The sequence below is a fragment of the Heptranchias perlo genome, chromosome 21 (genome assembly GCF_035084215.1).
Source record: "Heptranchias perlo isolate sHepPer1 chromosome 21, sHepPer1.hap1, whole genome shotgun sequence".
Taxonomy (NCBI): domain Eukaryota; kingdom Metazoa; phylum Chordata; class Chondrichthyes; order Hexanchiformes; family Hexanchidae; genus Heptranchias; species Heptranchias perlo.
In genome coordinates this window covers 22,065,752-22,089,820 of record NC_090345.1, presented here as the reverse complement: position 1 = coordinate 22,089,820, position 24,069 = coordinate 22,065,752, and the positions used below count along the sequence as shown (strand labels likewise).

Sequence of the window (24,069 nt, the reverse complement as noted above, 5' to 3'; positions counted from 1 at the left end):
TATTAAATCCACTGACAACTGAAGGTATGTGATTCACACCTGGCACTGGCTGTGGTTGCATAGCTATAAGCAATAATTATGCAAATCGTCTTGGAGAGAGCTCTTCCATTTTGATGTTATCTGACAAGGGCCTTGCTCTAATATCTAAATAATAATTTGAAGATATAGGCAGGAGAGTTGACACATTGATTAAAATTCAGTATTATTTCTAACTTCTATACTATATGTAACCTCATCTTCTGCTGCTTTCCTTATACGTGTTTTTAAGCCTTAGGCCTTACACTGTGATGGTAAACATTTGCCTTTGTGAATTTACCCTGAAGTCACATTGATTATTTGCATTCAGCTTGGTTTAATTCTTTGGAATGGTTTTGCTGTGCAGTGCACTTTTCCATGAAAATTAGAAATGTACATTAGCACATAGCTGGTCAAGAGTGCAGATTGTTTGGCTATAGGGGAGACTTTTTTATACTTCATTTTAAAACATCAATTTAAATCGGTCATTTTGCCAAGATTGAGTTTGTTTGCCGTAACATTACTATTGTGATTTAATCTTAGGGTGAATAAAATGAAGGTTTTGTTTTTTGTGCTTTTATTTATATATATTTTTAAAAATATAATGGCAAGCTGCTACTCTACCAGGTCCACCATTTTGATCTGTAACACGTCAGCAAGCTGCACTCTCCTAATTCTGAGGCTGAACTTTTTTGCGACATGTGGAACAAGGACAGACATAGTAATGGCTCCATTTCAGTCGTTTGCTTCGCCTAGCCTCGGATGCTGGAAAGAGGAACAAAACTGACTAAGTTGTTGGTATCCTGCCCTAAAATCTTTATTAAATTTATTAACAAAAAACGTTATACTGCAGAGAAATTAAGATGTCAGAGGTTAGAAAGTTAATTACATTACAAAAGTAAAATTTATTGCATGTTGTTTAACCAGTTACAGTTATACAGGCTGAAACCACTTGAGAATGGTGGTTAAGATGCAGGATTGTATTTTTATTTATGACTAAAATGACCACGAATATTAGTAATGTACAGGTTAGTGTGACCACAGACATTCCAGACTCTCTAATGATGTCTGAATGTAATGTTAGTCAGGTCAGCGTGACCTTGATGGTGTCTCAAAATGATCATCTAGCTGACATGAATCTCTCAAATGTGGTTTCCATCATTTTTTTTTATTGAATCCCTTTTTACACTTCCTCCCTCAGCACTGGGATTGGGTCATTAACTTCTCCCTGCCTGCCACCTGCTCAAAGATTAGCCATTAAGAGGTGTACTTCCTTCATGTCAGACAGATTGTACCAGACCAGCGCTGTGCATTGCAAGCCAGCCTAAAACAGGCGAAAGTCAACCAATGACAGCATTTGAACGCCAAACTCTACTAATCGTTATATTATGCGTTTAAGTTTCCAAATTTTTAGGTTAAAATGAGTAATCCTTCCCCACCCCCAACCCATAAAAATGTTTAGAAGTCTATGGGGTATAAATCCGTCTTTAGTGGTAGTAGTAAATAGGTAAAAGTGAATTAGCAGCCCGTTTCTCCAATGGAAAAGAAAATCGGGCGGAGAGCAAAACATGCTTCCGATTTGCTATCGCTCGTTTTGCAGCACCATCCAAGACTAATTTATACTTCAATGTTTCTTCATTAACATTAAAAGAATAATTCAAATATTCCATGCAATTCTTGATTAATGTATTGTCATATATTTTTAATTCTGATATGAAGGATGAGCATAATAAAGCTGATTCAGCAAATAAAAGCCAAGTCAACTTAAAAATACAATTCTATTTCCAGTCCATGGGATTCCTGACTCCTCCACAGACCTCTTTGTTTTAAGGCCCTGCTCCTCAAGGATGTACAATGTATGGCTTATAAATAGGGCTGTGGTTTTCATTTCATTTTACTCTATACTTTTATAATGATGCAAAAAATAAAGCATTGATTTTGGTGCAAATGAAAAATAAATGATGACACCTGGGGATGTAATTTTAACCAAACCCACCCAGCGGGAAACTGGTGCGATAAGATCGGCTGTCCGTTTTATACATCGCCCGGTTTTACTTTCCATTGACTCCCCTGAGAAAATAAACACCACAAACCACAACCCTAGATATATCTAGGGAATGAGGAAGAATTACCCACTGCTGCTTGTTCACGTCCCTTCACCTGCCAGCTCAAAAGCAGAATTGACAGGCATCTGGATGTAGGTGCCTTGGCCAAGAAATAGTACAAAATGTGGAGAAACCATAAAAATGAAAAGTAATTTTTTTTAAAATTTAAAACTTAGGTTCTAAAATTAAAATTGTTGGTGCAAAATGAAAAAAATGAAGTCTGACAGTTTTTTGTTGTTAAGGTCTCAATTTATTATTTTTTGGCAGCTCCTTTTTTTGGCATCCAGTTTTGAACTACCTAAACATTTTAATTCTAAATCATTCCTAGATTTGGAGGGAGGTCCAGATTTTTTTTCTTTTGCACCAGAATCCCAGATTTTTACTGGAACTGTGGAAACACATAAGTTCTTGGACAGTTTTTCTGCTTCCTTGCCATTTTATTTCTAGAAAGAAAGAGATTGAACTGACTTTTTATTTTGCTGAGAAGAGCCTAAACTTGTTGCTTAAGCATGTGCCTTATCCTGGATAAACTGGTAAGATTATTACTGCAGTAGATTTTTATTGCACATTGTTTAGTAAAATTCACCTGCTATTTTTGCAGAAGGTGATGCAATGTACAACATGACAGGAAAGCCAAAGGGGTTTAAATGGTGAAGAGGCCTGAGCTGGTAGCCTAACACACCTCTTAAAGGGATAATGTCCGTATTGTTGGCCTAGATAGTTAGATTAAAAAAAACTTTAGAAATACTTTGATTAACATTTTAATAAAATAAAATATTGTTGCAATCAATATATCTACATATGGTTAAATATATATGGATTTAACATGATACAGTAATATTTTTCACCGGTTAACATGAAGGTAGTGCCAACATGATGTTGAAGACATTTTATCTTTTTGATAGTTCTAAAATGTAGTGTAGTTAGAACATGTTTGCTATAGTCTAATACTTTTCACCCTCAAATCTCTATTAACCCTAATCATCTTTGGAGAACTAACAGACCAACAGCTTTATGATACATTTCCATGAATTATTAAATAATATATATTTCTTAGGTTGACATTTGGTACATTCTATGAATTGTTTTGTGAATATGATATGCAGTCCATTTTGAAAAAGTAGGATTGCCTGAGTTTACCAGAACCTGGACTCAAAATGTAAAATCTTATATTGTTCTCAAATCTGTCAAATAGTTATGGATTTTTCTACATTGGATTATCAACTTGCATTGTGGGTGTTGTAATATTACAAAACACAGATTTCTGGCTGTCAGTATTTTGAGGGATATGGTGTGTCAAGTTTTGAATTATGATTGTAGAAGAAAAGCAAAAGTGACATGAAGCTGGCAAGAGTTTTTTTTAATATTTGGCTGCAGCTCTATGACATTAATTAGTGGCAGCCCCAGTGCCAACCAGCTGCCTCATTTATCCATTGCCCTTCCTCCTACACCAGTCACTCTCAACTTCACCTCATCACATCATTGAACAAACACAATGGAATTAGTTTAGTTGTTCCCTGAGGTTTTTTTTCAGGGACTGATGGCCTTGGTCAGCAGCAGGCATGTTTAATTGTAGAAAGTGGAATGAAGAATGCTCTATCTCTATATCTCATATCCTTAGGAAAACAATTATAGCCTTTGTTTCATAAATGAAATACTTTCCCGGGGAGATCTATCCCCACTGGAGCTCTGGCGCATGAAGTTATGGCACCAGGAATTGCTGTAAAAATGTTCATTTTTTTTTATTGTGTAAACATTATTTTTTGTAAATTGGATTATCATTTTTTTACATTGGCCTGTTTGAACTGGAAGTAAAATTTCCAAATGAGGAACAGATACAATGTGTTATGTTGCACATCTTTTTAACTTTTTATGTGAATTTATTTGAATTGTGCTAACTGTACTCTGCATAAAGTTTTTTTTAAAAAGCTTTATTTTTGTGATACTTTAAAGTCCAAAATCTCAGGAGCAACAAATAGAATAGTCACTCTGAGTCCATGGTGTAAATTACACAGTAGTATAGTTGAACTGAGACGAGAAGTCTCCTAAGGGGTAAAGCAGGCTTTAGTAGGTCTGTTTCAAATACATTTTAAACACCCAAGCATTAACTTATAAATCTGTGCATATTTGCTAAGGTTTTAAATAAAATTGAGCTGTATTAAGACTGAAATTATTTCGGCACAGATATGATGGTGGTGCTCGTCCCTTGTGGATTATTAATGTGTTTAGTGACATGCAGCACTTGAATATTGGCCGAAAATAAAAATCAACCTGAAAATTAATGACTGTCAAATGCTCATGTCTACAGGATCATCTTCATATTTGGGCCAATGATTGACAATTAGACGTCCGATACAGTAATGTAACTGATAGTTGTCCAATCACAATACTCGGCTTTAACTGTTACATGTCAATTTTTTGTTTTTGAGATGGGAAGCAGCATCTGAGGCATTCTCATTTCCCAATTAATCTTCATGATGTGGAGATGCCGGTGATGGACTGGGGTTGACAGTTGTAAACAATTTTACAACACCAAGTTATAATTAATCTTCAGACAGATTCAGACAGGAGTCATTCGTCTCTTTGAAAATCTTGGTTAATGTCATTGTTAATGGGCATTTCAGAACTATTCCTGGAAACATAAACTTCTTAGTCTCTCATACTATTCAAGTAATCATCTTTAGTCTGTTAATATTCAATAATATTAACAAAAATACTTTGATTTCAGATAAAAAGCTCGTATGTCCGGATGATTGGGCACAGTATGTTTAAAGGCCTTTAAATAAGCACAAGATACATTTATATGGAAAGCTAAATTCTCTTGTTAAGAACCAATTTGCGACCTTATATTTTGCTCTGAAAATTGAGAAAAGTGAAAATGCTTTTTAATATTAACCTGAAGGCAACTGCAAGCTACTTTTAGTTGATTGTTCAGAGCAGTAGCAGAAATCCTTGGCTTGAGGTTAGGTGGACCTCTAACATATGAATGTAGGAATGAGAACATTTCAGTGATTGTACCACACTTCAAATGAGCTAACTGTGGCCTTATAACAGGGCAAGGTTGCCCCATGAATTAATTCCCAGTAGATGTCTGCAGCTAGCCAAATATGTTTGACTATATCAAAGGTCTTATTGTTAACCAGGGACACCATTTCTTTGCAATGCAATCAAAATGTTTGCTTGTGAAAGAATCTGTTGGCAAATTCAAAACACCCATTTAGAAATGCTGGCAAGCTAATAAAAGTAACATAGATAGTGGTGTTGATTATCATTTGTGTTTCTGAGCTTGTTCTTTGTACATGTTTAAAAGTGCTCTGCTAGTACCTCCATTGTTTTCTTTGGGGGTCTGTAGGTGCTCTATGGTCTCTTTTTCCAAAGTTTAAAGGAGTTTCAGTGCTTTTTAAACTAGATACTTTTTACAAGCCTCATAGCTATTAAAGCAGGATGTTGCTTCACATGTAATGGAAAAACAAAAAGGAATAGCTTCATTAACCAGGCACGCACTTGAGTACTACCTATATATTTAAAATTATATTTCTGTGTGGCATAATTTTATACTGAACTTCTCAATAGCTGAAGTAGCATATCTCTTGTTCTCAACATAGCTTTTATATTCATTTACACCACAAAGCAGCTAAATTGGTGTAAAATTTTATTTTTGTAATTATTTTAATTTAGCTGATTTTTCTCTGATTTAAAATATCCTCATCAATCATTCTCAGTCAATTTACCAGTCACGCTATGCAACTTAAATTAAAATCCAATGAAAACAACAAAGATTAAATCTGATTTTAAAAAGTGCAAAACTTCTCTACAAAAACATACTTGGCCCCTCTGAAGGGGAGAGTAGGGTCAAAGCAGAAACTCAAACAAGCTCCATTTTATCAAACATACAATTGTTTCCTTTTAAATGTATTAATGGAATGTAAAGATCTGAGCAATAACAAAATATGCTGCATTTCGTTGCATTCATGTATGTACCAATGCAAATTTAAAAAATTTTTTCAAATTTATTTCAGAGCGGTCACCCCACAGGCCTATCCTTCAAGCAGGATTACCAGCTAACAAGACTGTGGTGGTGGGGAGTGATGTGGAATTTGTGTGTAAAGTTTTCAGTGATGCCCAGCCCCATATACAATGGCTGAAGCATGTTGAAAAGAATGGCAGTAGATATGGTCCAGACGGGTCCCCTTACGTCCATATCTTAAAGGTTCGAGAATTCAACAAGAATTTATGAATATTTGTAATGAAAATTGTGAGAGAGTGATGGCTCATTAGCAGTAAGGGCAAGGAATATCCATATTTAAGTTACATTTTTAAATGCAAATGTTTGCAAATATCCAATTTATTTTATATTACACTAATTATGATTACTATCTCAAGTCTTTTTTTTAATTGTATTGCTTTTGTTCAAAAGTGATATCTTATATTCTACATCAGTTACAATGCATTTTAAGTTTAAATTGTGTTAAAATATGCTGAAGAAAACTGGTATGAACTGTTCAAACCTTTTAGTTTTTGATATTACTTGCTCTTCTATTCCTTCATACCACAAGATTGTCGAACATTTTGGTAGAGAAAATAGTTTTTTATTTATTTTTTGAAGCCATTTCTTATAAACAACTGATGCTGGTGGTGGGATATTAGCTCCGTCCATACTAGAACAGCGGTTATATTGTTACCTTCTGTTATTGGTTTGTTCTAGCATTCGGGGATAAATAGTTCCAATGCAGAAGTGCTGAATCTGTACAATGTGACTGAGGCGGACAGTGGAGAATATATTTGTAAGGTCTCCAATTATATTGGAGTTGTCAATCAGTCTGGTTGGCTCACTGTTGCTCAATTCTCCCTAAAAGGTAACACTTTTCAGGAAACAAATTACAAAGCTCTGCCCATGGTAAATGAATTTGGGAAACGGCTGATTCATGCTGGGAGATGCTTGGAAGATTGCAAGCAACTTACGGGATCTTTGGGCTTTGGGTTATTAATGGTCCCTTAACCTCCTTTCCATGATGCAACTTGATGCACGCTAGACATGGAAAAATACCCACAATATGTAGCCAAACTATCCCTTGCTATACCTAATGGTTGAATTTTTCATCTGTTAAACTTATTCTGTCTTGTTCATCTCTGTGCAGTTTTCTCTTCCTCCTGTTAATATTTAAATGTATCTGTTTAACTCCGTGCCTCTTAAGCTGATAGTACATTTCCATTTCCCCATTTTATTTGCTTTACCTCCTACTTCACCTCGTGCTTCCTTTATTCTAAGCAAAATAGGATAAAGAAAACAAATTATTATGGGCCTATTTTTCCATGAATTAAATTGCATGCCTAGAAGGGTGAGTTAAAGATGGTGACGGGTATCTGTGATTATTCCATAAAACAAGCTTGGAGTTGGGAGCAAGCTTTGGATGAAGGGTTGTGGATAGGGAGTACATAACTCCATCAGGTTGCTGCACCTCTGCTGTAAAGCAGTGGTAGTGGTTTGTTATCCCTGTCCACAAATATTTCATGTTGTCTTGCTTGTATATTTTTTTGTTTTTGCTTCCCTTTTTCTTCTAGACTGCCGGTGTTAACACTACGGACAAAGAAATTGAGGTTCTCTATGTACGGAATGTAACTTTTGAGGATGCTGGGCAATATACATGCTTGGCGGGTAATTCTATTGGGATTTCACATCACTCTGCATGGTTGACAGTTGAGTCAGGTACATATGGCTTTCTTTCAATGGTTCATCTTTCACCTAATGCAAAATTGACACTGCTTTCTGTTGTGGAACTGGCAGTAGAATTGTAATGCAAAAAACCCAAGATCCCAGTTGTGTATCATCATTATAGTTAGATAATTGTATATAATTATATGTATATATAAAATATTTGAAAATAAATTAAGAGGTGAGTCACACTGACAGTTGCTCCTTTTGCCATTGTAATGCCAGTTCCCCTTCTGTAACGGAGCAGTGTTACTTCTTGGGAATTCACTCAATGAATCAACTTTATTTCTTCAGTGATTGCATGCGTTCAAAATGAGGTTCTGATTCATTTGCAGCCGAGGGCATGCAAAGTCTTACTGAGCATGTTGAATCTGATGCTGTTTCTCTTCCTTAAGAAATGGTCATCAGTGGTGTTTTAACTGATTGATAATTGGCAGGGGAAGAAAGTTAACACTACACAAGCCGACTCAGATGAAACTTTCTCAATTATCGGTCCTCAACGCACTGCACCTGCTCGGTAATTCCCTTGTGAAACTTCAATTCTATTGAACAATGGTGGTTATCAGATTTGCGGGTTGCAATGACAGTTAATCCTTTCTCCCTGGAGAAAGTGACCTGCAACCACAGTGTTTGATTTGAATGAAGAGTTGAGGTTTTTCACCACGTAACATGATTGTCTCTTTAAAACTGCTACAAACCTTTCCTGTAGTCTCTAATTTCACACAGACAATCAGGCGAAAACCTTTTGCGCAGCTTTGCTTTCACTAGGAATCTGGGATTGTTTCTGGTTTTGTTTGCTTCTTGTTTCACCTTAAAGCCTTCAGAGGGCATTTTATGCTTGGTAGCTTTTGGCAATACTACTTGTTATGGATGGCAGAAGCTTGAACAGCATTCATTATGTTAAATATGTTATGCCGTAGATGTAAGATAATGATAAAATTTGAGGCACCGTCTAACATGTTGAAGTGTACTGCTTGTGTGAAATACATGAAACTTTGTAACAGAATGTTTATCATTTTAACAAAACAAGCTGATTCAGTTTTAACCTTTGGCTATAAATGTCTTGTACTTTGCACCAGAGCATGTAAAGTTTTAAATTTAATATCAATATTCATAATGCAATTGTAGTAGTAGACAAAAATATTTGCAATATGTTCAGGCTGAAGAAATCACTAATGTACTATTTATTTATCTATTTATTTTGTTTGTGTTTCCTCTTTTGTTTGTTATTTACTGCCATTATAGGTTTTCCCCTCTAACAATCGAGAGAATTGGAAGATGTTCCTCTGAAAGGACTCTACCAGTTTCTCTAACTAGATGCTAAGAGGTGCAAGAACATGACTAAGTTACCTTGCTTTCCCCCCACCCCACCCTACCCCACCCTTCTCTCTTTTGGTAAGTGCCCTCGCCTCCTATTAAGTTCCCCCAGATGGCCCAGCCAAGATCAGGAACTCACCATGTGGGGAGTCGTAATTCTTTGCACATTCTATCATTTCAGAATGTGGTGCACATATCATTACCACAATTGTACTCTTGGTTCTTCCTCAACCCTTGGTTTCTTCCTTCTTCTCAAGTCATGTAATTCCATAGATATCAGCAGCCCTCCCGATACCTCAGCTGTTAATGTGAGAGCTTGGATGATGTTTCTCACCTGGTATCTACAGGCACATACTTTTTAGTAGGAGCCACTAGATAGTGAACAGGAGAGGGAACTTTTCCCTCGCTAGCCTGGGAATGCTGAGGCCAGTTGTAACACCACTGGTTCTGTACTAGCTGAGGTCAGCTAGCTCAGCGTGCAGCAGGAATTTTCCAGTTTAGTTAAGGCTGAGTATCGCAGTGGAAGCATCTTTTACCCATGAAGCCATCCGTGGAGCATTTACTCTTCTTTTAGCGAAAATGTTATGAAGAGTAGTATTGGTACTGTTAATAATGTTTCACTTCTTTTTCAGTTACAATATCGTGTGTGAATCTGTATGTTAATGTTTGACGCAATTGTTTCTTCACGTGTAATCCAGTTCCTGAAGACAAACCAAAAGGGTTGACCTCTCCTGACTATCTGGAAATAGCTATCTATTGCATTGGTGTTTTTGTTATCGCTTGTATGGTGGTGACGGTTATTATTTGCCGAATGAAGACCACAGCAAAGAAGCCAGATTTTAACGCCCAGCCAACGGTGCACAAGCTGACCAAACGCATCCCTCTGCGCAGACAGGTAACAGAAAGTAGATAAAGAGTTCAAAAACCTTTACTTGACTTAGTTAGATGATCATTTTATCGTAGATTATTGCCAGACTTCCAAGTCAATTTTCAGATGTGAGCATACAATATGATAAATTTCCCTCCTTTCCCAATGTTAACCAAAAGATTGTCTATCCTTTTAAACAGACCTCTGGCTTTGCCCATATTTCTAATGTCAAGCTGCTTCCCCCTCCTTAAGGCCTTTATCAAATAATTAGGCATTTTAATAGTACTCGGTAAAATGATGTTTGCCAACAAAAATAGATGTTTCATTTAAATGAGAAAATACAAAATAATGTTTTTATTTTTGTTCTGGAGTTCTTTCTGCTGATGGACAGGAATTTTTTTTTTTATGATGAACTTTATTTTTAATCTTTATACTCCTGTAATTATAACTCAAAGAAGGAAAGCTGAAGAATCTTCACTTTATTGTCATCCAGGTAGTGGTTTTGGATGTTATCATTCAGTACCAAGTGCTGACTTGCAGTGATGCTCCCTCCGGTGCCTGCCCTGCATGGGAAAAGAATCCTGACCTTGGAAAATGGTCTGGGATTATGGCAGGGTTGGAAGGATGGGTGGCAGTCTGCCCCACTATTACTGCACCCCAAAGAAGGACATCCCACCCCATTTCTGATCTATGACTATTAGCACTTGATCTGCAAAAACTATCTGTGGAAACAGGTCCTCCCACATCTCCATCCCCTACAGCATTAGCTGAGTGAGTTCCTAGATTTGCTTTGCCCCCCCTCCTCCTGTACCCTGTCCTTCTCAGGAATTGTGCACAATCTTTTCCTGCGTGACAAAAGAATGCTTGTTGTCAATCACAGACTGTTGAATTTGACAACTAATTAAGAATTCTCATCACTTTTCTTAAGGATTTCCCACTGAAATAATGAAGCTTCTACGGGCATGCGTGCATTGCAGGATGCTGCATCCATTTAATTGAAGTCTTGCGTGTGCAGATCACTCTAGGTCACTATAGATCATTTAGTGCACAGTGCATCCTTAGATTTCTGAATGTACTTTTAGGATAAATACAGGTCTACTGTATGACGTGTATAAAATATACATTAACAGCAGCCTACAGCAATCACATTTAACTTTGCTGACCTTGTGAGGTCATTAAACCTTGTCCATCATTAGAGAAGGGTCCTGGGGTTTAGTTGCCACTCACTACTGGTGCAACTTCCACATAGTCCTGGCTGCTATATGGGCAGATCTCTTGCCTCCCACTATTCCCATCCCCCACCGCCCCTGAGCCTAATTTCAGTCAGAATCATATTTACTCCTCTCTCAGACATTTCAGGTTCTCTTCCTGGTTCCTTTTAGATCCATGGTTCGAAATTACTGCATGTTGGAATGGCATTACGGCGTTCTGCCTTTAGCAGGGCTTGCTCCATCACCTCCCCACACACCCTGCATTGGGTCTGATTGGGTAGGTGGGAGTTCTGCTTCACCAGACTTATGGCAAGACATTGGATTTTGGGACCTTTGTGTATAAATAAGCTAATAGTTAGAAGTGCAGCGCACAGGATAAAATCGACCAAAGTGTTAGCTTGGCTCAGTTGGTAGTACTGTCTCACCTCTAAGTCAGGGATTGTGGATTGAATCCCCACTCCTGGATTTGATATGTAACCTAGACCAGTACTCCAGCACAATACTGAAAGTACTCCATTGTTGGAGGTGCTATTCTTTGAATGAGATGTTAAACAAGAGACTACATCTGGCTGTTTACATTGCTCAGGTTGATCTGAACCATCCCATGATACTATTCAAAGAAAGTGGAGTTCTGGCCAAGATTTCTCCCTCAACCAACATCAAAAGCAGATTAGCTGGTTATTTGTTTCCTTCCTTTGGTGGGATCTATGTGAAGGATAACTTTTTTGTATAAAAAGCACACTGGCAATTTGAACCCTACTCGCCCTGTGGAAATTGAGAGGGTGGGCAGTTAAAATCGCCCAGGTTACTTATCTTCCCAAAAATTGCAAGGACCCACCATCCAGGATTTTAACTTGCTCTTCTGAGCAGGTGGCAGGGACGCTGGCCCAAAGCCGACGGGGTCCATCTTTACATATGCATGTCCGCTCCCGATGACCCCATCGAGAACCGACTTCTATTTTAATTGAAATTTGAGTGGGGAAGCCACTGCAGCTTCCCCGCCAGGTGAAGGTCAGACAGGACCTGCTGAGAAGAAGTGGAGGCAGAAAAAGGTACCTTTTTTTCTTTCCTTTGTAGAAAGCTTAGGCCTCCCCTGCCTTGGACTATTTCTCTTCCCACCCCCCTCCTTTCCGGAACACGAGGCACCCGTGGAACCTGATCCTGTCACCTACCCTGTGTCAGTGAGTGGGCTCCGGGCTGCACAATTTTCCGCCACTTCCCGCCAGCAGGGTTTAAATGAGACCTGGGAGCTAAAATAGCCTTCATTTTTTGCAGCAGTGGATGAGTTTCACACTCACCCGTTAAAATCAGGGCCATTACTCTAGAAGGTTCAAATGAAAGTGATCACAGTGTTTTCATGCAAACCAATTGGGTGCAGTCTGTAAGATGCCAACATCCTGTTCAAAAGGACTAATTATCAGGTAAATAGAAGTGGAGTTGCAGAAATCTGGTGAGGATTGAAATGCTAAGTGGTAAGGGACAGTCCTTAAAAGTAAAACCTTGATGTATTTTTCCCCCTTTTTCAAGTTTCATTAGAGTCCACATCCTGTAACTAAGATGCAACACAGTCATCCTGGACATCTCCATGGTCTTCACCAATGCTGCTCTTTGGAAAGCTGGTGTAAGGCTTTGCTGAAATGTGACCAAAAATGGAACCTATGTCAGTTTCCCATCCTATTGTGTCAGCTAGGTACCTCTCTTGCAAAAGGTGCTTTTTTAAACACCGTGGCCGAAAGCAGCAACTCCAGGGAGGGAAGAGAAGGAAGGTAGTCAGGAGTGTAATTGTAAACATTAGCTAGACTAGAATTCAAATCCAGCTCTGTCATTTTGCACCAAAACTAACAATTGTGCCTGTGGGTTGCCTCAGACTGCCTCTTTCCCGAATGATAAAACTGTAATGATCTCGTGGGCCTGTTTTTAAGATGGTATTTTATAAATAAAACTTCTAAATAAGCTCCATACTCATGAACGTGAGAGTACTGAATTTCTTTAGCATTTTTCATAATACATACTTTAAAATCCCATAATAATTTTCTTCAGCTTCATGTTAAACATTAAAATTAATCATTGGAAAATGTAATTATTGAAAATTCGCTCTGAGGATATATATTTCATTTTTGATGCTGATGTGGTTCTGTAGTCCATAAATAGTTAAAGACTTAAACCCTATTTGCTGCACATGGAATGCAACCCTAGTGACAGGATGTGATAATACCAAAGGAATTCTATGTATGCACGCATGACCCCATTCTGTCACCTCCAACTGCCAGATGTCACCCCAAATTACATATCTTCAGCCTTTCATCCAGTTTTAACAGCGTAAATTAATTGCTGTTTTTAATGTAGGCATCATTAAGGGTGCATATTAGAATAATTTTTTTGTGAAAAGTGATTCTATTTTCTTAAGTTGGCTTTAGTTTTTTCGGTGGTATTTGAGGGAGAGTGCCTGTTGTCAGCAGCAGCATTCATTAGTGGAAGCAATTTACACTCGAGGGTAACATTTGCTATTTTTCCTTGTCCATTTTTCGTTGCAGTGCTGTTATCTGTATCAAGCAAGGAATGTGCTGGCATTGTTTATAGGCTTTATATGCAAGAATTACTCCAATCAAACAATGCTCTTGTTAGATTAGTCAAAGCATTTGCTTTGGAGCAATTTACTTGAAAATTGATTTGTCAACTGTTCCATTCATCAGTATGAGTCTTCAACTTGTTCCAGTGATGTGCAGTTTTGGAGACATTTGCATTGTTTTTTTAAAAATGTAATATTTGATTAGCTGTAGCACATGAAATGGAAATATACTGACAGAAGTTTGTAGACATTTATCTAGGCTCTCTAGATTTTGGTGCTTTTTTTTAAAACAGTCTTGTGATATCACCAAATTTGGTGTTTTCCTGATGCTTTTTGTTTTTAAAAAAAGTGAAAATTGAGTCAAAAAAGTTTCAGTCATAGAAGCAGTTGATTCACAGTCAACCCAGAAAAGGAACTCTGAACCTCTTGGGCACGAGTTCTTTGACGACATGGTGTAGCTGAGAGTTAATTTTCAATTTTTAAAATCAGACTGATGGACTTGCAGGGAGCTGCTGGTGAAAATATTTTGATAGCATTTAGCTTTATAATTTTCATGTTTTCTTGGTGCCCTGAAAATATTCACTGACTTCAATACTTTGCATTCATTGGGACTTTATTGGTTAAAACTAGGGACCTTACACACAATGCATGATAATTACTTTGTAATTTTATATCTATCTATAAAAAAATGTGATTCACACTGCACATTCAGAGAAAAAAAACCTTCATGGGAGGTGAAGTTGTGGAAAAATCTCTGCCTGGACGACCTCCAGGAGTTTCAAGTGCCCTATTACAAACATTCATAGCATGTGTGCTCCAAGAGCTGCAGTCCATGGTTTGGGCAAAAGCACGTAATAGAAATTACAACCAAATGTGCCATAGCTGGTTGTAGCACTGCCAACAGACTGGTGTAATAGACTAAAAAGAAAAATAACCAAAAATGACACACATGTGGATTCAAAATACCCTTCTCTCCCAACAAAAGTTATTTACCATTTGTAAAGCTGCATTCAGTATGCCAGGGAATTAAATTATAAAATGGTGACACCAATTAAATGAAACTTGTTTGCTAAAAGAATATATCTCTATGCCACTAGCAGACATATAACACCATCAGTACAGAATGAGGCAGTTCGGCCCATTGTGCCAGTGGTGATGATCGCTTCCCCCATATCTCTGTTGGGCTATCTACTATAATGCCAGTTCCCTGTTCCTCTGTGTCCTTTAATATCTATAAACTAGTTAATTTCGTCAAGTGGCTGTATAATTCCCTCTTAAATGTTGTGATTGACTTGACTTCAATAACTACTTGTGGCAAAGTTTTCAAAATCCTAATAACCCTTTAGCTTAAAATATTCCTTTCTACTTTAAGTACTAATCCTAAATTTATGCCTTGAATTTATGATATAATATCATCCAACTAAAAGATTGAAGCTAATGCCCTTCAGGCATGATAGTTTCAGGCATGCGGTAATCACCGTAGAAAATTTGGTGTTACTTTGGAGATCTCGCCTGGTTTAATGGATGCATTTTTTATAAGTGTGCTGGCTACGTCAGTGCAGCTGTGCGATGGCCTGGCAGGATGAGCTCTTCTGCTGGCAGGACTATTCCTGACAGACTTTCCTTCTCCAGAGATATAATGCTTCACATTCACCCAGTATTTCATTTAGCAGCCTAGGCGAGAACTGGCAAAACACACCCAGATAAAGCAAGCAGATTTGAGTGTTGGTCGAGGCTGGGATTCAAATTCACAGTCTTTTGTTTAGGGGCAAAGCATTAACTGGTACAACAGTAGATCTTCCCCCTTTTGGTTTACTCCATTCCTGAGTCTTTCCTGGCAGTAAATTTAACAGTTTAAATGTACCCTCAGCTGAATTGTCAGTTGCACCTGTAAACACCTAAATTAAGGCTGCAGCTTTCTATAACTTCCCAAACTCTTCAAAAACTTAAAATTCAAAATGTATTTTTCCTTACTCAACAAACAAGATGTATAATAAACCTACCTAATTGTTAACTGGCTGATTTTATACTTCAAGGAATCCATTTTAACTCCCGGGCGGGAACGCGGCCTAGCGAGCGGCCAGCCGTACGGGGGCGGCAGCGGGGAGGCCCAGCCGATTTTACCGGCCAGGCCTCGTTAACATGCTGCTGGCCGCGTTCTGACCAAAACGGCAGGGAAGCCGGCGGTAAGCGGCTACCTGCCTGGCCGTTAAAAACTTGCGGCAGGAGGCCGCCACCGGGGACCAGAAGGAACGGTCCCCGGCACTAAGGTAGGTGGTAAATGGGGGGATCCAGAGGCGATCGCAATCGGGGAGGGCCAAAGTTTTCTTGTGGTGCCAAGAGGACCACTCTTGCTCCTCCTGGCCCACAAAGAAAGCACAAAATGTTTTTAAATGCCTACCGTGTTGGGCCTCTACTGGCCCCAGCTCCTGTACCCTGCAGGTTTGGCCTGCCAGAGATGTCATGAAGGCTTCTCTGCACAGGCCTGGGCTTAATATTGCAGTCTGGTTGTACTTGGCGCCTGAAATTTAAAATTGCAGTTGGCAGGATTGTGCAGAATGCCAGTGGGTATGTCTCCTGCTCCATTTTAACTGCCCCCCTTCCCCCCCGCCCCAAGCTCAGTTTCCACCTGAAAGGGGTGGGTAAAATTCCCCTATAAGCGTATTCATGTAATAAACCCAGACACTTTATTGAGATAGCCTAGAATACAAATGTAGTTAACTGCACTGTATTGTGACAGTGGGGATCATCAATATCTTGTTTCTTCACTGTTGCTGGAAACAGGTTTCTTCCGACTCCAGCTCCTCCATGAGTTCGAATACTCCTCTGGTGCGGATTACTACACGCCTCTCATCCACGGATGGACCAATGCTGGCTGGAGTTTCGGAATATGAACTGCCCGAAGATCCAAAATGGGAGTTTTCACGGGACAAGTAAGTACCCACCGTGACATTTTAGAATCATAGAAAATTTACAGCACAGAAGGAGGCCATTCGGCCCATCGTGTCTGCGCTGGCTGAGAAACGAGCCACCCAGCCTAATCCCACTTTCCCGCATTTGGTCCGTAGCCCTGCATGTCACGGCTCTTCGGGTGCACATCCAGGAACTTTTTTAATGAGTTGAGGGTTTTGCCTCTACCACCCTCTCAGGCAGTGAGTTCCAGACCTCCACCACCTTATGGGTGAAAAAAAATTTCCTCATTTCCGCTCTAATTCTTCTACCATTCACTTTAAATCTATGTCCCCTGGTTATTGACCCCTCCGCCAAGGGAAATAGGTCCTATCCACTCTATCTAGGCCCATCATTATTTTGTATACCTCAATCAAATCACCCCTCAGCCTCCTCTGTTCCAAGGAAAACAACCCCAGCCTATCCAATCTGTCATCATAGCTAAAATTCTCCAGTCCTGGCAACATCCTCATAAATCTCCTCTGCAACCTCTCTAGTGCAATTACATCCTTCCTGTAATGTGGTGACCAGAACTGTGCGCAGTACTCAAGCTGTGGCCTAACTAGTGTTTTATACAGTTCCAGCATAACAACCCTGCTTTTATATTCTATGCCTCAGCTAATAAAGGAAAGCATTCCATAATACTTCTTAACCACCTTATCTACCTGACCTGCTACCTTCAGGGATCTGTGGACATGCACGCCAAGGTCCCTCACTTCCTCTACACCTCTCAGTATCCTCCCATTTATTGTGTATTCCCTTGCCTTGTTTGCTCTCCGCAAATGCATTACCTCACACTTCTCCGGATTGAACTCCATTTGCCACTTTTCTGCCCATCTGACCAGTCCATTGATATCTTCCTTCAGTCTACAGCTTTCCTCCTCACAACCTATCTTTGTGTCATTCGCAAATTTCTTAATCATGCCCCCTACGTTTAAGTCCAAATCGTTAATGTATACCACATAAAGCAAAGGACCTAGTACCGAGCCCTGCGGCACCCCACTGGAAACAGCCTTTTCTCTGAGTGTTTCCCCATGCCATCAAATTTATCAAAATTTAAACTTAATAGTGCTAGATTGTTTAAGATTCAGGTCATTTTATTCAGTCACTGTTTGCTCACATAAAAATTTATATCAAGACGACTGCTAGTAACATTGGGAGCTTGCTAAGGATGGCCCAGGTTTTATTACCCTTTTCACATCCATTTTATCTATCAAGAAGAAAGAAAGAACTTGCATTAATGTAGCCCCTTTCATGTCCTCAGGACACCCCAAAGCTTTTCACAGCTAATGAATTAAATTTGAAGAGTAGTCACTGTTATGTTGACAAACATGGTAGCTGATTTACACACAGAAAAGTCCCACAAACAGCAATGAGACAAGTGATCAATTAATCTATTCTTGGTGATGTTTGTTGAGGGATAAATATTGGTCATGACACCAAGAGAACTCCCCTGCTTTTCTTTGAATAGTGCCGTAGGATCTTCTACATCCATTGAGAGGGTAGACGAGCCTTGGTTTAACGTCACATGCAAAAAATGGCATCTCCGACTGTGCAGCACTCCCATGGTACATCATTTAAAGTGTCAACCTAGATTATGTATTCAAGTCCTGGAGTGATGCTTGAACCCACAACCTTCTGACTCAAATTGCAAATATCTATTTTTAATTCTTCTAAATATTTCCATTTTTATGCTCGTCACAGTGAGGGTAGACTGCTGAAAAATGAAATATGTTTCTTTTTGCACTCCGAAACCAGTCCGATTGCTCACATACTAGATATAGCAGCAATTAGACACAGCTCCTCCCATGTTGTATCGTGTGCCTGTGCCTGAGGCCCAGCCTCAGAAGAGCCCCCAGCCACCAATTTGACATTTGGTTTCCCATATCAGTGTATCTTATGGCCTTTCTGAGGGAGATTGCCTAATTGGCACAGAATGAGAATTTTTTTTGCTGTGAACTCCTGCCCACTGGGAACTGCACTGATTGTTCAAGCTAATTTTACTTAAAATAGCCAAGTAGTAAGTAAAGATAGGAAGCTTTAAACTCCTCTGTCTGGATCAGATTGGAATCGAACTGCTTGATCCAGTCTTAGGTTTAATAAATAGTACAGTAATCTTGTAGAACTGGTATGCTCACTGCAGATGCCAAAGGTTTTCAGTGAAACTTAATTTTAGTACAGTGCTAAAATTGGTGCCTAAAGCACAATGAAAAGAAGGAAACAAATATAATATGCAAATAACATGTTAATGAGATACATACACACATGAGCGTGCTTAGGAGCCATATGTTCCAAATCGGAGGAATAAATGGTGGGGTGGAGCGTATTTTGATACGTTGTCTTCCTTCCATTGCTGTTTCTACAAAACCTTGTTTTTAAATTTTATTTTGTTTACAATAAAACAGACTGATACTTTTTGGTGGGCTAATGTTCTGACAGAGACAGAATTCAAAATCCCCATTCCTTCATTTTACAAAGGAGAATATTCTGGAATTTTGCTTGTTTGCTTTTGAATTAGAGTATTTATTCAAAATATATTCAGATATTAGTATGTCTATACCAGGATAGTTTGCATACGACCTGTGAAAGCAGCGGACTTGATGGACTGAATGGCATTTTCTTGAGCAATACCTTCTCATCCTCTTGTATCTTAACCACTATACATAAAACATAAGGCCCAGATAAAATCAGAATCTTACCTATTTAGCCATGCAACTTAATTTTACTGTGGGCAAACAAGAGGTGACACACCCCTTTCTACATGCGTGCAGCATCAGTGTGCACAAGTCAAGTGTATAGAAGGAAATTGAGTGAAAATATATGCAAATATAGAAGGAGGTAATTTCTGAAAGGCAATTTTCACAACAACAAGTTAATTCAGAGTAACAGTTATAATCTACATACTGAGTGATTTACCAAAAAATAATTGATCTGCAATCTATATTGGCATGTAGGCTGTTACGGCAGGTGCCAAATTGTCACTCACAGTGTATAGCTCACCTTTTCTTCCTCTCCCCCCCCCCCCCCCCCTCAAACCATCACTTCATACAAACCTGTGAGAAAGTGCAAGTCACATAGCAGGTCTTATGATGTAATTTTTTTTATGCAAACTTCAAAATATTGTGTGTGATTTATGTTCAATGCAACATATTTATTTTTATTTGTTTATCCCCAAGTATCTCTTCTGTAGTAACGTGGCTGAACAGTCTGCTTCCGGATCTCTGCCAGTGGTAACCTTTTGGCTGTCCACCAGGAGACACTGGCCAGGAATTTCCACCCTCCCTCTGCCAATTTTTCAATGGAATTGGGGTGGGTGGGTAATAGATCAGAGACACAGTCTATTGCATTCATACCCATTTTCATAACCATCCCATGACTGGTCATGGGAAACTGGATGGTTATGAAAATGGATATAATTATAACAATGTGCTAATGACAGAAACATCAAGTATTTTTTTTGTCATTTGCACTGTAGTAGCACTGGATGTCAGAGATGCCTATTTGTTCCTGAAATCCAACATTGTTATGGTGGCAAAAGTGTGATTTGAGTTTTAAAACTCAGAGAATGTGTAGTCAGTCACAAGGTGATCATTTGTAGTTGCTTTGGAGCACTTTTTTGCATCAAAATTTATTTCCACAATTTTCTCCCAACAGCGCAGAGGTCACTGGCAACAGTATATTGCAGCAGGCTTCAAAGGCCGGCAGCATTAATCTCTGTGCTCCACCCTGAGGCCAGAAAATTGGAAGGGGTCAGGGGTGCATCTCCTGTGTCAGGTGGAAGTCATGCCCCAATTCAGCAAAAGCAGAATATTTGAGCTACTAAGTACTGTTGAGGCAGGAGATTTGTATCCAATTTTTTCCATGTCCAGTGAATCCTAGCCTCAGCACTGAGCAGAGTGGGGAATGAAACCTGGGTCTTCTGCCCTGTGGCATGAAGGATTAGGACACTAACTTCACTACATGACCCTCAACCTATATACACTTCTCTGCTAAAGGAGAGTAGCACTGTTGATCTCACTGGGGTCGACATTTTGAACATTGATGGATTGAGTGAACTGCATCCGTGCATTGCTGAATCATTATTTTCTAGGCAGCACCCAGGACAATGACAGATACAGTAGGTATTTTCACTGTATGGATCTAAAGATGAAATGGAGGGAGGTAGAACTATATAGGTTAGGGGACTAACCCCTAAAAAGTATTTGTAAAACAATATGCTTCAAGGAATTAGATGAAAATGGCATTTATTTGTTTAAAAGTTGGAACTGTTGGTGTGAGAAAAATCTCCTCTGGAAACAAAGTATGTAATCTTCTTGGTCTATTTGTTCCTAGCAAGTATTTCAATTAAATTAGATGCCTGTAAAAAGCAATGTACTATAATTAATGCCTGCATTATTCTGGTCAGTGTTGCAGTCTGTGAACCTCCTTGTTGCTTAGAAGCCTCAGGGGACATACTAAATGTGGAAAATTCTAGTGCATCAACATTTAAGAAAACAGTGGTTAACACTAATGTAGGTGGAGCAGATTTGCAATGAAAGAGAGCTTTGAGAGTCAGCTATTAGATCTTGGACACATTTCTAGCACAATGAAAGGATTGTAGAACTCTAGTAAATACACTATCTAGTGGAACTTAAATTGACCACCTGCAAATGTCAATGTTTGTATAACATCACTGTTTAAAAATGCAATATAAGTCTGATCGAGATCTTAAGTGATATTACCTCAGTAAAATTTAGATGTTCAATAATGTAAAAATATACATGCTTTATAAGAACGTGATTGTTTTATAGAGAACTGCTATTACTGAAAATATCTTTTAAAAACAGAAGTTAAACTGAGCCTCCAATTGTACTTAATATTTAATCTAAATGATATAGCCATAAATCACTAAGATGGTAGATATTACTCTATTTTCAGTGGATATTATGACTTACAAAGTCGGCCTTGTCAGTTGTTACTTGACCTGCATTGGTTTCCTGGAACGTTCTAGCAACATACTATGGTGCTGTGTAAATCACCTAATTGATGGCGAGGACAGTGTTCTTTTTGGCTACAGAGAACATTATAGTTTCCATTTCTGCAAAAATGAAAAGCAAAACAAGGTTTGAAGGCCGACTGTGTGTTAATCTTCTGTTTTCACTTACAGGCTGACGCTTGGTAAACCCCTTGGGGAAGGCTGCTTTGGACAAGTTGTGATGGCAGAAGCTGTAGGAGTTGACAAAGATAAGCCAAAAGAACCACTTACTGTGGCTGTGAAGATGCTGAAAGGTAAAGAGGAAATTTAGGATTTATTTCTTTTTGGGGAGTGAAGGCTGACATTGGAAAGGTCAGAAACTCAGTACTTGGCCACTGCATTTATTTGGTCATGTGAAAATGTTTTGGCTAATTAGTGAATCCTTATAAGAAATTCCAAGGAATCAAATCTAATAAACTTCAGTATTTCTCCACTAATTAAATGATGATGATATGAAATCTTGTTTTTGAAAGGATTGTTTCACATTTTGAAGGTTATTGAACCAATGAAAGAATAACACAGTCCATTAAATGTCTCTTCACTCCAATGCTAATTTGAGAAGTAGAGTTATGTTTGTATGCGTTTCCAAATTAATAATGATGTAGCTGTTCTAGTAACAGTTTTAACTAAGGTGAAATATTAAATTCAATCTTCTCAGATGATGCCACGGAAAAAGATCTCTCCGACCTTGTTTCTGAGATGGAAATGATGAAAATGATTGGAAAGCACAAGAATATCATAAATCTGCTAGGAGCCTGCACGCAAGATGGTAAGAGAGCCTGGCCGAGCACAGTCTGCCTCAAAGTAGAAAAGTTATGATTTTTGCGAACTGTAGCACAAACGGATACAACAGGAGTTCATGCCTATGACTCTTGGGCCCTGATAATTCTGGGATGTGGGGGAAACCCGGAAAGGCCGGGGACGTGGCGGTCCTGCCGAATTTAACAGCAGGACCTCTTCATAATTTTTTTGTCCATTTCCTGCCCGGCGGCCAGCCAAATTGACAGGCTAGCCAGCTGCTGGGCGGGAAAACCAACGGCAGGGCGACTCTTGGGGATGATCCCTGGCAATCGGGAGGGTTTTGCAGGCTGCAGATCGGGGCTTGGGGAGTGGGCATGGGGGCAGTGATCCTGGAGTAGGCTGCAGATTGGAGCGGTGGGGGGGGGGGGGGTCGCCAATTGCAGCAGGGGCTAGAGAGAGGTCGCAATTGGCAGAAGGGAGGACGAAGGCTTGCTTGAGAGGCTGGGGGAGCCATTGGCTCACAAGGAGTGCTGTAAAAGGCACTTACCTCCTGGAGCCAGCAGCTCCTGCCTCCCTTTCACTACAGGGTTTTCTGGGCCCTGGGGAACCCGTGCGGAAGCAGTTAAATTTAAATCAGGCACTCAATTGCACTCTGGGAGCCTGATGTTAATGAAGTGTCCCGCCTCTTCAAGACGGGACACTCGCATGGCACGCTACCTGCTGCTGTAAAAATGGCGGCAGGTGCTTATGTGTCTGGTTGGGGTTCTATTTTTAAGCATTTAACCCCCCCCCCCCCCAAAACCCTCCTCCCGCCTGTCGTGGTGGTGGGAGGTGGGGGGGTTAATATCGAGGCCATTGGTTTCTGCCAGTCTGTCAGTAGAGTTACCAAATGGAGGTTAGATCCTTCCCTTAAAGGGAGGGAGAGAATAACAGTGTGTGAAACACCCTGCCCAGCAATTGCACTTTCTAGGAGCTGGATAAAGACTGACATTGGCACAGACCAGAGAGTGGCTCATCTGCCTGCTCTCTCAAATCATTATGTCGTACAACATGGAGGGAGAAAGAAAGAGAGGACCATTCATTTTAAAAAGGCAGGTAGAAAATAAAATGAGGCACTTAAACATGGTCTTCAGTTGCTTTCATCTACTGCGCAGAAGCCTCAATTTTCTACGGCTACAGAGTAAAATGAGACGAGCTACGACTTGTGATACTTATAACTGAAAGAGTGACTAAGAAGCAGGACCAGATTGAAAGACTGAATTTTGTACTGGAACTTGGTTTCTTTCAAACTTGAAAATTTTTCTGTTGACAAGAGATTTGTATCCAACCCCACCAAAGTGCAAATGATATGATTCAGTACAGATAAAGAGAAAAAAAACAGTAGAAGTTGGAAATCTGAAATAAAAACAGACTTTTGGAAGATGAGTATTTCCAGCATTTTCCATTTTTATTTTGGGTATGAAGCAGTGGTTGAAAGTGTCTTTCACTGAATTGAGATCAAATTTTATTTAAACTACACTAGCAGGAGGACCTACTTATTGTACAGTTTTTTTCAAACATGTTTTGA

General features: G+C 39.3%; 1 protein-coding gene across 8 annotated transcripts in view; it reads left to right on the top strand.

Moving 5' to 3' along the window:
- Nucleotides 1-24,069, top strand: part of LOC137340045 (fibroblast growth factor receptor 2-like) — a 132,866-nt gene that overhangs the window by 94,509 nt on the left and 14,288 nt on the right. For 6 of the 8 annotated variants that reach the window (XM_068002258.1, XM_068002259.1, XM_068002260.1 and 3 more), the window contains 6 exons: nucleotides 6,140-6,330; nucleotides 6,826-6,976; nucleotides 9,849-10,045; nucleotides 16,583-16,731; nucleotides 21,894-22,015; nucleotides 22,420-22,530. In XM_068002258.1, coding sequence (XP_067858359.1) covers nucleotides 6,140-6,330; nucleotides 6,826-6,976; nucleotides 9,849-10,045; nucleotides 16,583-16,731; nucleotides 21,894-22,015; nucleotides 22,420-22,530 — 921 coding nt within the window. Of the gene's footprint in view, nucleotides 1-6,139; nucleotides 6,331-6,825; nucleotides 7,018-7,682; nucleotides 7,828-9,848; nucleotides 10,046-16,582; nucleotides 16,732-21,893; nucleotides 22,016-22,419; nucleotides 22,531-24,069 lie in introns of all 8 variants that reach the window. The other 2 variants (XM_068002263.1, XM_068002256.1) reach the window with 2 other exon arrangements.